The sequence below is a fragment of the Triturus cristatus genome, chromosome 11, assembly GCF_964204655.1.
Source record: "Triturus cristatus chromosome 11, aTriCri1.1, whole genome shotgun sequence".
In the NCBI taxonomy this organism is placed as follows: Eukaryota; Metazoa; Chordata; class Amphibia; order Caudata; family Salamandridae; genus Triturus; species Triturus cristatus.
The window spans coordinates 1,183,815,054-1,183,831,648 of NC_140594.1; the positions used below are offsets into that span (position 1 = coordinate 1,183,815,054).

General features: G+C 50.9%; 1 protein-coding gene across 14 annotated transcripts in view; it reads left to right on the forward strand.

Moving 5' to 3' along the window:
• Positions 1 to 16,595, forward strand: part of TNK2 (tyrosine kinase non receptor 2) — a 430,040-nt gene that overhangs the window by 292,869 nt on the left and 120,576 nt on the right. For all 14 annotated transcript variants that reach the window (XM_085635987.1, XM_085635998.1, XM_085635989.1 and 11 more), the window contains 3 exons: positions 3,171 to 3,297; positions 5,157 to 5,303; positions 6,437 to 6,531. In XM_085635987.1, the coding sequence (XP_085492113.1) occupies positions 3,171 to 3,297; positions 5,157 to 5,303; positions 6,437 to 6,531 (369 nt within the window). The remainder of the gene's footprint in view (positions 1 to 3,170; positions 3,298 to 5,156; positions 5,304 to 6,436; positions 6,532 to 16,595) is intronic.

The window sequence follows — 16,595 nt, forward strand, 5'->3', positions numbered from 1 at the left end:
TTGTATACCCACAGCATGGTATTTCAACTCTTGCTTCATATGATGCCACGAGCTACCTCTTATGGGCACATATAGCATCACTGGCAATTTTTCTTTCCTGTTGAACTGTTCTTGTCACTTGTTGGCATGTTTATAAACCCTTTCTCTGGCTCCTGCCAAAGCCATTTCTCCATCTGTCGCCTACAGTTCTGTTTTTGGTTTCTCCCGCACCTTCGATTTTCCAATACCCGTCTCCCTCTACTTTATCTTTTTCTCCCCGCCCCTTCTCATCTTTCATTTCCACCCTATTGCTACAGATGACTCGCGTCTCCTGCCCCTCTGCCTGTCCTCTGCAGGCAAGCCAAGCTTGGAAAGGTAGAGTTACAAAGAGCCATCAGTAACACGTTCACATATTGAATTTGTTATGGAAGGTATTACTCCCTAGGAACATTTGTTAGTTTGGATCAGTGATTAGGACCGGCATGATAGAAAATATTGGAGCCGCTCTGCATGCATTGCCACTACAAATTTCAGAGCTAGCTTGTTTAGGTCTCCGAGCTGGCCTTGTGTTGTTACAAGTGACAGCACATTGGATCGAGCTAGCCTGGTGTTGTCACAAGTGACGGGACATTGGATTGAGCTGGCCTAGTGTTGTCACAAGTGACAGTACATTGGTTTGAGCCAGCCTGATATTGTTACAAGTGATGTCACATTGGTTTGAGCTGACCTGGTGTAGTCACAAGTGACGGGACATTGGTTTGAGCTAGCCTGGTGTGGTTACAAGTGACGGGACATTGGTTTGAGCTGGCCTGGAGTTTTTTTAAGTGACAGGATTTTGGCTCGGGCTAGCCTGGTGTGGTTACAAGTGATGGGGAATTGGTTTGACCTGGCCTGGTGTAGTTACAAGTGATGGGACATTGGTTCGAGCTGGCCTGGAGTTTTTTTTAAGTGACAGGATTTTGGCTCGGGCTAGCCTGGTGTGGTTACAAGTGATGGGGCATTGGTTCGACCTGGCCTGGTGTAGTTACAAGTGATGGGACATTGGTTCGAGCTGGCCTGGAGTTTTTTTAAGTGACAGGATTTTGGCTCGGGCTAGCCTGGTGTGGTTACAAGTGATGGGGCATTGGTTCGACCTGGCCTGGTGTGGTTACAAGTGACGGGACATTGGTTCGAGCTGGCCTGGAGTTTTTTTAAGTGACAGGATTTTGGCTCGGGCTAGCCTGGTGTGGTTACAAGTGATGGGACATTAGTTCAAGCTGACCTGGGGTTGTCACAAGTGACGGGACATTGATTCGAGCTAGCCTGGTGTGGTTATAATTGACATGATTTTGGCTCAGGCTGGCCTGGTGTTACAAGTGACATGATTTTGGCTCGGGCTGGCCTGGTGTTACAAGTGACAGGATTTTGGCTCGGGCTGCCCCGGTGTTGTTACAAGTGACAGGATTTTGGCTCGGGCTGGCCTGGTGTGGTTACAAGTGACAGGATTTTGGCTCGGGCTGGCCTGGTGTTGTTACAAGTGACAGGATTTTGGCTCGGGCTGGCCTGGTGGTGTTACAAGTGACAGGATTTTGGCTCGGGCTGCCCTGGTGTGGTTACAAGTGACAGGATTTTGGCTCGGGCTGGCCTGGTGGTGTTACAAGTGACAGGATTTTGGCTCGGGCTGCCCTGGTGTGGTTACAAGTGACAGGATTTTGGCTCGGGCTGGCCTGGTGTTACAAGTGACAGGATTTTGGCTCGGGCTGCCCTGGTGTGGTTACAAGTGACAGGATTTTGGCTCGGGCTGGCCTGGTGTTACAAGTGACAGGATTTTGGCTCGGGCTGGCCTGGTGTTACAAGTGACAGGATTTTGGCTCGGGCTGGCCTGGTGTGGTTACAAGTGACAGGATTTTGGCTCGGGCTGGCCTGGTGTTGTTACAAGTGACAGGATTTTGGCTCGGGCTGGCCTGGTGGTGTTACAAGTGACAGGATTTTGGCTCGGGCTGGCCTGGTGGTGTTACAAGTGACAGGATTTTGGCTCGGGCTGGCCTGGTGTGGTTACAAGGGACAGGATTTTGGCTCGGGCTGCCCTGGTGTGGTTACAAGTGACAGGATTTTGGCTCGGGCTGGCCTGGTGTTGTTACAAGTGACAGGATTTTGGCTCGGGCTGGCCTGGTGTGGTTACAAGTGACAGGATTTTGGCTCGGGCTGCCCTGGTGTGGTTACAAGTGACAGGATTTTGGCTCGGGCTGGCCTGGTGTTGTTACAAGTGACAGGATTTTGGCTCGGGCTGGCCTGGTGTGGTTACAAGTGACAGGATTTTGGCTCGGGCTGGCCTGGTGTTGTTACAAGTGACAGGATTTTGGCTCGGGCTGGCCTGGTGTTACAAGTGACAGGATTTTGGCTCGGGCTGCCCTGGTGTGGTTACAAGTGACAGGATTTTGGCTCGGGCTGGCCTGGTGGTGTTACAAGTGACAGGATTTTGGCTCGGGCTGGCCTGGTGGTGTTACAAGTGACAGGATTTTGGCTCGGGCTGGCCTGGTGTGGTTACAAGTGACAGGATTTTGGCTCGGGCTGCCCTGGTGTGGTTACAAGTGACAGGATTTTGGCTCGGGCTGGCCTGGTGTTGTTACAAGTGACAGGATTTTGGCTCGGGCTGGCCTGGTGTTGTTACAAGTGACAGGATTTTGGCTCGGGCTGGCCTGGTGTTACAAGTGACAGGATTTTGGCTCGGGCTGCCCTGGTGTGGTTACAAGTGACAGGATTTTGGCTCGGGCTGGCCTGGTGTTACAAGTGACAGGATTTTGGCTCGGGCTGGCCTGGTGTTGTTACAAGTGACAGGATTTTGGCTCGGGCTGGCCTGGTGTTGTACATTTCTCTCTGCCTGCCTCTACCTCTGACTCTCTCTCTCTGTCTTTCTATTCTCTCCTTCTCTCCATGGTCATCTTAAGGATTTTTGGGCAACTGGACAAGACAGATTTCAGCTGTGTTTGTGTGATTTTTATTTCTGACATTTTAACTTGTATTCAGCATTGTTTGGCATCATGACAACTCAAAGGCTCTCTGGACAGGAACCTTTACAATTCTTAAGATGCCACTGCCTCTGTCGATTTGTTGAACTGACAGACATGACTTAAGGTTAGGACAGCATGAAGTCCTGGGGCTCGGAGAAGGACACGAGTTTATTGTTTTCCACTTATCTTCTCCGCTGGCAGGTGTGCCCCTGAGAGCCTGAAGACCCGCACCTTCTCACATGCCAGCGACACATGGATGTTTGGAGTGACGCTCTGGGAGATGTGCACCTACGGCCAGGAGCCTTGGGTCGGCCTGAACGGCAGCCAGGTTTGTAAAGGGAGCTGGGTCATGTCAAGGGGGCTGTAAGAGCATGCACCCCCTTCTTCTGCATGAATGTGGCATTGTAATCTACTCACAACAAAGAGTAACATAGAATTGGAGTGTTAACATGAGAGGGTTATCTTGCTGCTTTGAAAAAGTATTAAATACGTTATCTGCTAATTGGGCGCTGCTTGAACATCTGGAGCTCTGTAACTTTTGTCCGATTGCTGAGATCTGAGATGCTCTTGAGTCCAGTGAATGCGTAAATACTGGAACTCAAGGAGGCCACCAGCCCTTGGATCCTGGTCAGTCAGGATTTATTCTCCACTCGGAGATGGGAATGGCCTTGTTGACTATTTGGGATGACCTGACTCAATGTCTGTGCTCCGTGACCGTTCAGTGGCCTTCGAGACTGAGGACCTTGACCCGCCGCATTGTCCAAGGAGTGACAAGGGTTTTTTTCAGAACTTCTTTGGCAGGGAGGGTGTAGTGTGTGAACTTGGCTCATGTTTTGCCAGGTGGTGGTGCCTTTGCTTGCTGTGTTGACTGTGGTCAGCCCACGCCTCCCACTCTCGTAAACGCATGTGTGGCTGCGCTCACGGTGCCATTCTAAGGATCCAGCACCCCCTCCCATTCGCAGGCCAATGACACATACATATGCGTGTGCGTCTGTGGCCCGGTTGTGTCCTCTTTCAGGTTTCACCTTTTGGAAATTCCTGGAGTAAATTCCCGTGTTCCATGCTTATCTGTGATGCTTCCACTAACACGCTTTTATGTGTCCTCCTGTCCTTGACTCTTGTAGTTTAGGGTAGGGTGAGGGAAATCTCTTTAATGGAAGGATGCAGTCCCTTCCATCACCCCCTTCCTTCTTGAAGGCCACTGCCAGAACTGACTTCATCCTGAGAACATGAACACAGAGACTTTCCTTCTCCTTTGAAAATGCTGTGAATCCAAACCCGGCAGATGCATTTGTCTTTCCCTTTCCCTAGCTGCAGCGAGGGCAGGTGGAGGGAGCAGTGCAAGGGGGCTGCAGCGAGGGCAGGTGGAGGGAGCAGTGCAAGGGGGCTGCAGCGAGGGCAGGTGGAGGGAGCAGTGCAAGGGGGGCTGCAGCGAGGGCAGGTGGAGGGAGCAGTGCAAGGGGGGTGCAGCGAGGGCAGGTGGAGGGAGCAGTGCAAGGGGGGCTGCAGCGAGGGCAGGTGGAGGGAGCAGTGCAAGGGGGGTGCAGCGAGGGCAGGTGGAGGGAGCAGTGCAAGGGGGGCTGCAGCGAGGGCAGGTGGAGGGAGCAGTGCAAGGGGGCTGCAGCGAGGGCAGGTGGAGGGAGCAGTGCAAGGGGGGTGCAGCGAGTGCGATGCCGGTGACTTACGACCGTTCTCAAACCTACAAAGCACAGCCAATAACCTTTGGGAAAACACACATAAAGGAGGATTTCCAGGCTGCGGTGCCTGATCCCTCTTGTATCCAAGCACCGCCTCCCACATCTTTTTACATTATCTAATGAACACCCTCTTCTTTCAGTACAGTCCGAGAGAGGTGGGGTGGGGCTTTTAAACACACAGGGCCCATTAGTGATGCCTGGGATGAGAGCAGCTTTGGAGGTGAAGAGGGAGAGAGAGGGAGAAAAATGGAACGTACACAAGCAACAAAAGCAAGTTCATTAACATTGCCCACTGCATTTATTTGTGTTTAGCTGCAAACTATCGGTTAAAATGCTGGCAAGCTGAGGTTGAAAGGCTGGTAAGCGGACTCCGCCTTCTGAAGCTGATGCAAAGCGCTGTGGGCTACTGCCTTCTATTCGCAGTAATATCCGGCCACAAAACTCTTACACATTTTACATAAAAGTAATTTCTTGTACTAATTCTGTTTAGATTCTTCACAAAATCGACAAGGAGGGAGAGCGCTTGCCGCGGCCCGAGGACTGCCCTCAGGACATTTACAATGTGATGCTGCAGTGCTGGGCCCACAAGCCCGAGGACCGCCCCACGTTCCTGGCCCTGCGCGACTTCCTGGTGGAGGTAAGTGTGGTGGGGTGCGGGGCTGGCAGGTATGAGAGCCCGTTCTGTTTGCTTTCGGTGGGGAGGTTCCATTTTTTGTTCAACAGTTGAAGAGTTCATGCTCACTTTAGTTAGGCAGTGCTTGTGTGTAATGTTTGAGGTGATCTCAGGTTTCCTCGTCCTATAGCCATTTTCTGCTTCATAATTTATACCCGGAAGTTGGAAGTAGAGAGGAGCTGGATGTAAGGTTAAGCAATAGGTACTCCCCGGTAGTCTCAATGGTACCCACATTCATAGACTCCTCTATAGTACCAGCAACCCTCTCCTTGCCTGGTTCTTTCATTTGTGCGAGGAGGGCTGAGATCTGAACAGGGTGCAGAGTTGGAGGGGAACACACGGTTGATGCATCCCTTAGCACAGCTCAATGTTTCCACCTTTTGATGAGGGAGAACTTATGTACCTCTATTTATAGAGGTGTTGCATTTGAGTCCCTCCTGCCTTCCTTCAGTGTGAGGTATGCAGTGCTGGGCAGCAGATGGTGCCATTTAAGAGTTGCTCTCCATGCCACTGGATTCAAGCTATCCTGGCTGATATGGGGTGTCACCCAGAAACCGGTCCTGGGATGCTTGTTTCCAGTCCAGGGAGGACCTGGCCTGGCAGTTCGGGCTGGACAGTTCCCATTGGGAGCAGGGTCAAGACTGATTTGCATATGACTGGGTTCAAACTGGAATGGCATGGTGAGCCTAAAAACAACGGATTTTGGCCCAGATCTCTGCACTGGGGTGAATGTATGACATTGTGCAGGATTCTGTCCATCAATTGTTCTTTTTTTGCCATTTAAGAGTTACACTTGCAAGTCATTTAGAGCAGTTGAAAAAGTAGTAAATATGGCAACATTATACATTGATACCAAGTCACCTGGATTGTCACATTAAATATTTCACTTCTAGGCAGATATCACTGCGATAATTTAGTTCTAACTCATGATTGAGTATGAAATGCTGAATCGCACCCCTGAGGGCTGGCGATGGCAACAGGTGCATGAGTGATGGAAGGCAGTAATGGAGAGTTAATGCCCCCTCTCCACAAAGTTACGGTGCCTGCTGATATTTTAGCCTCTTTCTCAGTTCGAATCTTTGTTCTCCCTGCCCCAGGCGCAGCCGACAGACATGAGGGCGCTGCAGGACTTCGAGGAGCCCGACAAGCTTCATATCCAGATGGATGACGTCATCACCATCATTGAGGGCAGGTACAGTACTCAAAGTGCCCTTCTGATTGCCCTCTTGTGTCCCAGGTTTTAGTGTCATGTCCTGTTGATGTTCCATCACTCCCACTTCTGACACCAGAGTAACAGCGAGCCAGAAGCGCAGCACCAAGAAAAGTTACCTTCAAATGATGACTTATTCCGAGTTGGTCGATTTTCCTTCCGAAACTTCCTTGCATTTGCCCCTGATGTTATTCCCGCTTCCCCCTCACCCCAGGCTTGTCACGTTAGTCAGCTGGCAGCTTCAGCAGAAATACTGAATTCCCTCAAACAGATCAGAAATATCTGGGTATTAGAGACCCCGGTCTGATTCTTTTGCTCCAGTTTCCCTATTACCAGAGCACCTTCTTTTGTGTTTTTCACCTCAATCAATACATCGTGAATCCCACGTCACTTGTGAGTCTGTACATGCGTTCTCCTTTCTAGGGCCGCTGACTGAAAAGGTGCAAAGCAGAAGTTTGTGCCGCTTGCTTTAGGCCACGGTCCCGTCCCTGGCATCAGGGAAGCCTGCTCTTCTCTCCCTCAAACAGCTGTACTCAGTAGCCTAGGGTTTACTGTTGCCGCCTGTCTCGCTTCATGATCCTGGGCGAGTGTTTCTTGCACTCCTGACTGTGTCCACGTGCGCGCTCTCTCAGTATTCGCTTTGGTGGTTCTCACTTCCGGTGGGCTTGGCCTGTGGTCCTCCTGGTGCTCCTACGTTTGTCTTCCTCCCTCGGGGTTCTTCTGATTGGCTCCTGGTCCTGTAGAGTGGCATGCTCCTCCTCTTCCTTTCACAAGCGCAGCCCCCTTTCTCCCAGTCCCTCTTGAACCTCACTGCGGAAGAGACATCCTCGGTCCTTCCGGTTTTCCTCAGAGCTACTGCCTTTGTTTCTCTGCCTCCTCTCTCGGTTAGCGATGCTTTGACAGCCATCTTGGAGAGGTCCCTCATTGTAATCTCCCCCCTCCTTGACCTGCGCCCCCCACTCTCCAGTCATAAGGGTGAACTGAGGTTTGCTGCTGGTACCCCCCATTCACAGTGTTTGACACAGGTGCATGTAGATTTACACTCCACCCACCCTCCGACACAGGTGCACTTCGAGGTGCCCTTCTTCCACAATTTTTTTTTTTTTTAAATGCAGATTTATATAGTGCGAACTCGACCCGAAGGTATTGGAGCGCTTTACATGAGCACCGGTTACGTTACACAAGGACACATTCAGGCACGGGGAGATTGTGATTTGCCCAGAATCACAGGATGTGGACGCGACCCCGAGGCTCGAACCTTGGTTTCCAGCACCAAAGTCTGCAATCTAGCCGTCAGACCACATCCTCTCCCCACAATGCATGATACGGTGCCCTCCGTCTACTGATTGACATAGACGCATGCAGAGAGGCCCTCCTTCCACACTCCACCCACAGGGCACATAGACGTACCCTCCTCCCACACTCCAGACACAGGGCACACAGAGGTGCCCTCCTTCCACGATCCAGACGCAGGGCACATAGACATACCCTACTTCCACACTCCACCCACAGGACACATAGACGTACCCTCCTCCCACACTCCAGACACAGGGCACACAGAGGTGCCTTCCTTTCACACTCCGCACACAGAGCACAAAGAGGGGCCCTCCTTCCACACTCCCCCTCACAGGGCACATAGACGTACCCTCCTCCCAGACACAGGGCATATAGAGGTGCCCTCCTTCCACACTCCCCTCACAGGGCACATAGACGTACCCTCCTCCCACACTCCAGACACAGGGCACACAGAGGTGCCCTCCTTCCACGATCCAGACACAGGGCACATAGAGGTGCCCTCCTTCCACACTCCACCCACAGGGCACATAGACGTACCCTCCTCCCAGACACAGGGCATATAGAGGTGCCCTCCTTCCACACTCCCCTCACAGGGCACATAGACGTACCCTCCTCCCACACTCCAGACACAGGGCACATAGAGGTGCCCTCCTTCCACACATCCCCACACAGGGCACATAGAGGTGCCCTCCTTCCACACATCCCCACACAGGGCACATAGAGGTGCCCTCCTTCCACACATCCCCACACAGGGCACATAGAGGTGCCCTCCTTCCACACTCCACCCACAGGGCACATAGACGTACCCTCCTCCCAGACACAGGGCATATAGAGGTGCCCTCCTTCCACACTCCCCTCACAGGGCACATAGACGTACCCTCCTCCCACACTCCAGACACAGGGCACATAGAGGTGCCCTCCTTTCACACTACCCTCACAGGGCACATAGAGATGCCCTCCTTCCACACTCCCCTCACAGGGCACATAGACGTACCCTCCTCCCACACTCCAGACACAGGGCACATAGAGGTGCCCTCCTTTCACACTACCCTCACAGGGCACATAGAGGTGCCCTCCTTCCACACTCCACCCACAGGGCACATAGACGTACCCTCCTCCCAGACACAGGGCATATAGAGGTGCCCTCCTTCCACACTCCCCTCACAGGGCACATAGACGTACCCTCCTCCCACACTCCAGACACAGGGCACATAGAGGTGCCCTCCTTTCACACTACCCTCACAGGGCACATAGAGATGCCCTCCTTCCACACTCCCCCTCACAGGGCACAAAGAGGTGCCCTCCTTCCACATGCAGGGCACACAGAGGTGCCTTCCTCGCAAAGTCCCTGGCACTGGGCATATGGAGGTATGTTTGTTCCACAATTCCTGCCACAGGTGCACATACAGGTGCCTTCCTTCCACACTGTTTGACACAGGGACACATAGAGATGCCTCCTTCCACACTGTTGGACAGGTGCATACACAGAGGAGGGGCCCTTCTTATGCACTCCCTGCCACAGACGCAAAGTGTCTCCCTGAAACAGAGGAATATAGAGGTGCCATCTTTCCACCCTCGCGGACATACGTGCATATTAAAGTAAGTTCCTGTCGATCTTCATGCTGGACAGCGCCCCTGTTGTACTCCTGGTGGAAATAGGATGCATAGAAGCCTTCCTTCAGCCGGACTCCCATTCCATATCCCCAATAACGGTGGTCCTTCCAGTTTTTCTGATGTAACGGCATCTAGAGTTACACTACTTCTGACTGGAATACGGATGCATAGAGACACATTCTATCCATGGATACGTAAAGGTGCAGCTTCCATTGTCACTGGATGAGAGGTGCATAGAGGTGTCTTCCTTCCCTTCTACGTGGCGTAGAGGTGAACAGACGCTATCTGGGGATTGTCTCGCTGAGCTGTGGGAGAGGCCTTAGACGCGTAACACCACAGAGATTCCTTTATTAAGAAAGTGCCCCTCTGGATGTCACAGTTGTTCCACCTGTGATGACAAAGGCTCTGAGTAGAGTGCGTTACCTCTCTGTTGCTCCCTCTCTTGTGTGCATGCTTCGGGGGTACCCTTCAAAGCGCCTAGGCTGCCCGAGTGTTTGGAAAGGCTGATCCTTACTCCCTGGTGTTTAACTGTGCGATGTCCAAGTCAGCACATTTTCCATTTATACTTTTATTGTGTTGTAAAGTGCTCGAATGTTTCAACTCTGTTTAAACTTATATACTATATGATCCACTGTTAATATTTTAACAACCGACAGCGCCACTCTGTGAGCGTGTTCTCTCCTGCTTGTTTAAAGTGGTATTTCTTTGTTTGCCTTTACTACATGGCTGGGCTAATCTAAATGGAAGCCGCCCTCCTTCCTGTATCGCTATAGCAGGAGCTCAGAGAAATGCATCTTGCTGGTCTCCCCGGAGCAGAGAGAGCTACACCCTTCCGACTCCCTGGAAAAAGAGCAACCACACTAAGCTCATTTCCTTCTTGTAGGAATAGAACAGAGATATACCCTACACCCTAAAGAAAAGATCAGAGAGGCCTCCACCCATCCCCTCACCGTGGAATAGGAGCCGAGAGACCTGCTACCTTCCCTGTTTCCTGGAAATAGAGCAGACCCAGTTGTTCTTCTTGCCCTCGTGCAGAAATAGAACAGAGACGTCACATCCAAGACCAAACAAATATGTTAATAGCATGTATTGCTGTAGAAACTCCTCTGCATACTCATGTTAAGCTCGGACATTTGCAACTTATTTTTGTTTGAAGAAAGGTTTGCAAGTCACAGGATGCACTGTGACTCCACCCTTAGTTGGCAATGTAAGTGGCCCTGACTCCATGTTAGATTGTGTTTTTCTGCCATTGGGTTCGGACGTGTACTGGCAGGGCTCCGAGACTCAACATGTTCCCACATTTTCTTTCACACACTTCAGCCCTCATGCCCCTTGACTTTAAATTCTTTGGGGAGAATGCCTCCAGAATGATAAATTGGACACCCAAGATCCTGCAGACGTCTCACCTCCAGTCGAAGGCCCCTTTGACACCGGCGCCAAAGACATCTTCGACTCTGAGGCTGTCATCAATGTCAAAAACTCACTCAATGACTGGCTCTGACGATTTCTAGCAGCTGATCCGACAAAGACTGCAAAAGGAGTTGGATGTGAGACAGAAGAGACTTCATTCATCCCCTTACTAGGAAGCTTTCAAGAGGATCCCGCATGAGAGACTTCTCATGCTCTCAGGCCCAAAATCCTATGGACTGAGGCAACAGTCCTCTGTTCTATGTTTCACCCCCACCACCTCCTCAAGGCCTCTTTCCTGCACCTTCAGTGCCTCCACCACAGCCTCCAGAGGGATCCTCAGAAAGGGTTCAGACTTACCAACCCTCATCCCCAAGAACAGCTCCCTCAGGCCATTCCCGGACCTCAGTCCCTCAATGGCTATCTCCTCTCACAACATTTCCACAGGACAGTCCTACAGGATATCGCCCCCCCCCCCCCCCTGCTCCAACAAGGCAATCCCATGGTGGTGCTTGACCTCAAGATGCCGCGTTTCACATCCCCACCCATCCCACCGAACTGCGCTGCCTTCGCTGTCATTACCAAAGTACGTCCTTTCGGGGTCACCACTGGCCCAAGGGTTTTCACAAAGTGCCTAGCAGTGGTGTCTGCATTTAAGGAGGGGGCAAGACATCCACTTTTCCCCCAACTCGACGATTGGCTGATCAAGATCTCAGGCAAGCGCAGGGGTCTAGCACATACACAGGCTGCCATCTCCCTACTCCACAGCCTAGTGTTCACAATAAATGCCACCAAATTCCACCTGGAAACCCTCCAAATCCAGCCCTTCCTAAGGTCTGTACTCAACGTGGTCACAGCCGAAGGCCACCACAGCCCACAGAGGGGGTTTGCATTCCAGCAGCTCTTACCTCTTTTCCAGCCCAGTCGTCCGCTCACAGTCAGAGCTCTCATGTGCCTGCTACGACTAATAGCCTCCTATATCGACATAGTACCTCACGCCCGGCTCCATATGAATCCGTTGTAAGAAGGCCTTTGGCTCAGTGGTCACCAGTGCAGGGTCACTGGGAAGGTCTAGTTTGGTGAACATTTCCTAGACCCCATTCCCATCAGGCTTCTCATACACTTCGATGAGCCGTCCTCAGGCAGCGATAGCCGCTTACACGCTATGCAGGGAGCTTGCCTCTCTTTTTCACATCCCTGTTGTTAAGATCTTCATAGACGGCTTCAAAAGGACCCTCCCTCCCAGAGTCCCCTCTGCCTTGTGTGAAATCTCAGTGTGGCCCTTACCAGGCTCGTGAGACACACATTTGAGTCCTTCACTCTTGCTCTCTCCGGCATCTCTCCTGGAAAGCAGATTTCCTCGTGGCCATAACTTCTCTCAGATGCATTAGTGGGCTGCAGGCCCTCACGCTACAAGGACACTTCATTAAGGCCCATAAGGACAGCGTCGTGCTCAGAATCAACCTAAAATCCCTCCCCCTTTCCACCTCGACCAAACTATAGAGCTCTCGGTTGTTTTCCGCCCAACCAGACTCTGTAGCAGCGAGTCATTTGCACCCTAGGTGTCAGATGGGCTCACATCGATAGCACCATGCCGTTCCTGAAAACTGAGCAGTTATTCGTATTCTTTGACCAACCCTACAAGGGCCAGGCTATTTCCAAAACCGGCATTGCCCGGTGGGTAGTGAAACGCATCCAAACTAAGCCAGAAATGCTCCTTATTAGCGAACTCCCTTTCACAATACCCCATACAGTGTTCCCTCACCACTTCCCGACTAAGGATGGTGTCATAGTGCTTCCCATCTCTCGAAAAACTTTCTTCGTACAAAAACAAGTTGCAAATGTCTGCTCCCAACACTAGATGGCAGAAATATGCAGAGCATGTGAATCTACAGCACTACATGCCACAAACCTATGCTTACAGGGTAACCTTATCCTTCTCCAGTCCCTGTAGACTATGTACTCATTGCTAAAAATCAGTTCACCGTTACCGTACTGCGCCCATCTGTCACCTCATGCAGTTAATATGTCTCCTATTTCATGTCGATCAGACAGGAGACTTCTCTTTATTCGCACCCCCCCATTGAAAGATTCCTTCCTAGGTCCAGTAACAACTGGTCACCTTTCCTTTGAAGGACTACCCTAGCTGCTAACACTGCTCCAACCCACCAATGATGTTCTGGACAACGGTTTTTCAAGCTTCATTAGGGAAAGTCCACATATCTTGGGGTAGCTCTTGTGCTCCGTGGTAAATACTTTCCTTAACCAGGGAGCTTTCCTTTGCCTACTAAAAATTGTCCTGAACCCTTTTTCCGAAAAAAGCTGATATTGACCGATTCTCCATGCTGACTTCAGACCGGTCAAAGCAAACACAAGGTGATGATGGACAGAGCGCAGAAACTTTTCAGACTCTCACCACCAGTCACGGATCTGGGTTGAATCCATCATCGTTCTTTAGCTCACTTTGCCACCCCAGTTCAGATACAGCTACATGCAAATCAGTCTTGACCCTGTGCCTCATGGGAACAGTCCAGCCCGAACTGCCAAGCTAGGTCTTCCCTGAACTGGAAACAAGCATCCTGGGACCAGTTTTGGGCTAACAGCCCTCATCAGCCAGGCTAGCTTGAATCCAGTGGCAAAGTGAGCAAGGGACCGACGTCTGGGCATACCCTGCCAACTTAGGGCGAACAATGCAAACACAAGGAGATGATGGACGGAGCGCTGAAACTTTTCAAACACTCACTCCCAGTCACAGATCTGGGTTGAATCCATCATCCTTCTTTAGCTCACTTTGCCACCCCATTTCAGACACAGCATATGCAAATCAGTCTTGACCCTGTGCCTCATGGGAACAGTCCAGCCCGAACAGCCAAGCCATGTCTTCCCTGGACCGGAAAAAAGCATCCTAGGACCGGTTTCAGGTTAACGACCCTCTTCAGCCAGGCTTGCTTGAATCCAGTGGCAAAATGAGCAAGGGACCTATGTCTGGGCATACCCTGCCAACTTAGGGCGAACAAAGCAAACACAAGGAGACCGGTCGGCAACCTACTGTGGTTGCAGAACTTTATTGAGAAATGTGTCACCAGACTACTCACTTCCTCCGTAAATTTAGAACACCTTGTAATGGACTATGAGCAGGACCACTGGAATTATGCGGCAGGAAAGGGTCAGATTATGCAGTAGGGTTGAGTAAATTATGTGGCAGGAAAAGGTAAACTATGCGGCATAATGTGCCACATTTTGTAATAGTATTACTTTGTTTCATTGTTTATAAACTTGGTAACACTCTGTGGCCATTAATCGCACTCAATTAGTATTTGTATTTGTATTTTGTGCTTATATCGCGCAGCTATCACCCAAAGGGTATCTTGGCGCTCGGACTGTGGTGGAGAGAAACTTCTAAACCAACAAAGTGTGTAGCATCAGAGACGGAAGAAAAGAGGAGAGATAGAGAAGCCGATGCCGATCAAGGGATGGAGAATTAAGAGGCCATGTGCCCCTCCCTAGGAAAGAGCCAAGTCTTCAAACTTCGCCTGAAATCCATCAAGGAGTTGGCCTGTCTAATATTCAGGGGAAGTTCATTCCAAAGTCGCGGGGCCACTGTACTAAAGGCCCTACCTCCCATCCTGGCCTTCTTGAACCTACCAGTGTTTAGCAAGAAGGCATTTGATGAACGGAGAGTCCTTTGAGGTTTGTACCAGGATATTTTCTCTTGTAGAGAGATAGGGCCAAGACCGTGTGCCGCTCTGTAGACGATGCACAGGGATTTAAACTTAACCCTTTCCCTCATAGGGAGCCAGTGAAGCTCTTGAAGCGCCAACGTGGTTGAGGAACCACGTTTCCTATTCAGCGCCAGTTTGGCTGCCATAGACTGGACCCTCTGCAGACTCTGGTAGATGTAAAGAGGAGCTCCTAGATACAGAGAGTTGCAGTAGTCCAGCCTACTCAGGATGATACTACGGACCACCAAAGGTCTTTTCTCCACAGGCAGGAGAGGTAGAATCTGCCGTAGGGCTTTCATGAGAGCACAGCACACCCCCACTGTTTTTTTAGCTTGAGAAGCCATTTGAAGGTCGTTGTCAAACATGACCCCCAGGTTCCGCACCGTTGTCACAGGGACAATGGGTTCCACTTCTGGGGCCATTCTAAGATCGAAAGGCAAGTCTCTTACTCCTGCCGGGGGGCAGTATATCACCTCAGTCTTGCCTCCGTTGAATTGCAGTGAGTTGGCCCTGAGCCAGTCCGAGGTCTGACACATACAATTCTGGAAGTCATCCATAGTCAAAGCGCCTTTTCCCTCCAGTGAGAACACTAGTTGGGTATCGTCCGCGTAGTTAATAAGATCGATCCCGTACGCTTTGATAATAGGAATTAATGGCTGCAGATAAATGTTGAAAAGGATGGGGCTGATGGCCGATCCCTGGGGGACCCCATGTTCCACCAGGGTCCTACTGGAGGTAAAATGGGGCAGAGAAACCACCTGTTGTCTCCCTGTGAGATACGATTGTATCCATCTCAAGGCACATCCCTTCACTCCCAGATGCTCCAGTCTGTTCAACAGAATGCGGTGGTTACCCGTTTTCGAATGTGGCTGACATGTCTAAGAGGACCAGTACTGACGAAAGGCCTCTGTCCGCCCGCATCCGAAGGTTATCCAGCACCGTGACCAGAGCTGTCTCCGTTCCGTGACCTGGTCTAAAGCCAAACTGGCTCTTGTCCAGGAGATGGAACTCCTCCAGATACCCAGAGAGAGATCTACTCACTACCTTTTCTATAATTTTTATAGGAAAAGGCAGCAGAGAGATGGGTCTAAAACTAGCAGGATCTCCTGGGTCCAGAGAGGGCTTCTTTAATAGTGGACTAACTACTGCCAGCTTCCACGTTTCGGGCACCACCCCTTCCTCCAAAGATTGGCAGCATATCTGCCACAGCCGAGGGAGCAAAGCCGAAGCATGTTCTTTCCAGATCTTATTGGGTAGGGGGTCTAATGGAGACCCTGACCTCGCATTCTGTGCACAGTTGTTAAACAGCTCATTAGTGAGTGGTATAAAGTGCTCCAGTGAGGTTATCATCCCTAGTTCTTCCGGGGACGTGTGTCCATTATCATTTAGAGGGGAGGGGTCGCACATATTTAGCCCCCCTACAATTTTTGCGATTTTCTCCTCAAAATGAGAGGCGATTTTATCGCATAGCGCCTGTGACGCGACCACTTTATTTCCCACACTAGTGGGATTAGAGAGGTTTCTAATGATCTTAAAAAGGGCTCTGGTGCTGTTTGGTGCTCAGAGAATGGAGTTGATGAAAAAGTACGCCTTAGCCTTAGCCATCAACTCTTTATACTGAGCTTGTACCTTTTTAAGGGCCACTTTATCATGCTCAGCATAATGCCTGCGCCATTTCCTTTCTGCCTGTCGACAGGATCTACGTATGATACTCAGCTCTTCAGTGTACCACGGTGCAGAATGTTTTAATCTGGCCCTCAGGCGTTTCAGAGGTACATGCTGATCTAATACATCAAGGATGTAATTCTGGTACAGACGGTAATTCACAGCCACTGACTCATGAGGATCAAAAGGCGGCAAATTGTGAAAAAGTGGCTCAGCCCTGCTCCTCACGAGTTTTGCCCAATCTCTTCCCATACGATATGTGACAGGAGGCAGTCTAGTTGTTTTTTCCGTCAGGTATACAGATCCGAAACTGGATCAACGAATGGTCGGTCCAGGTCTGAG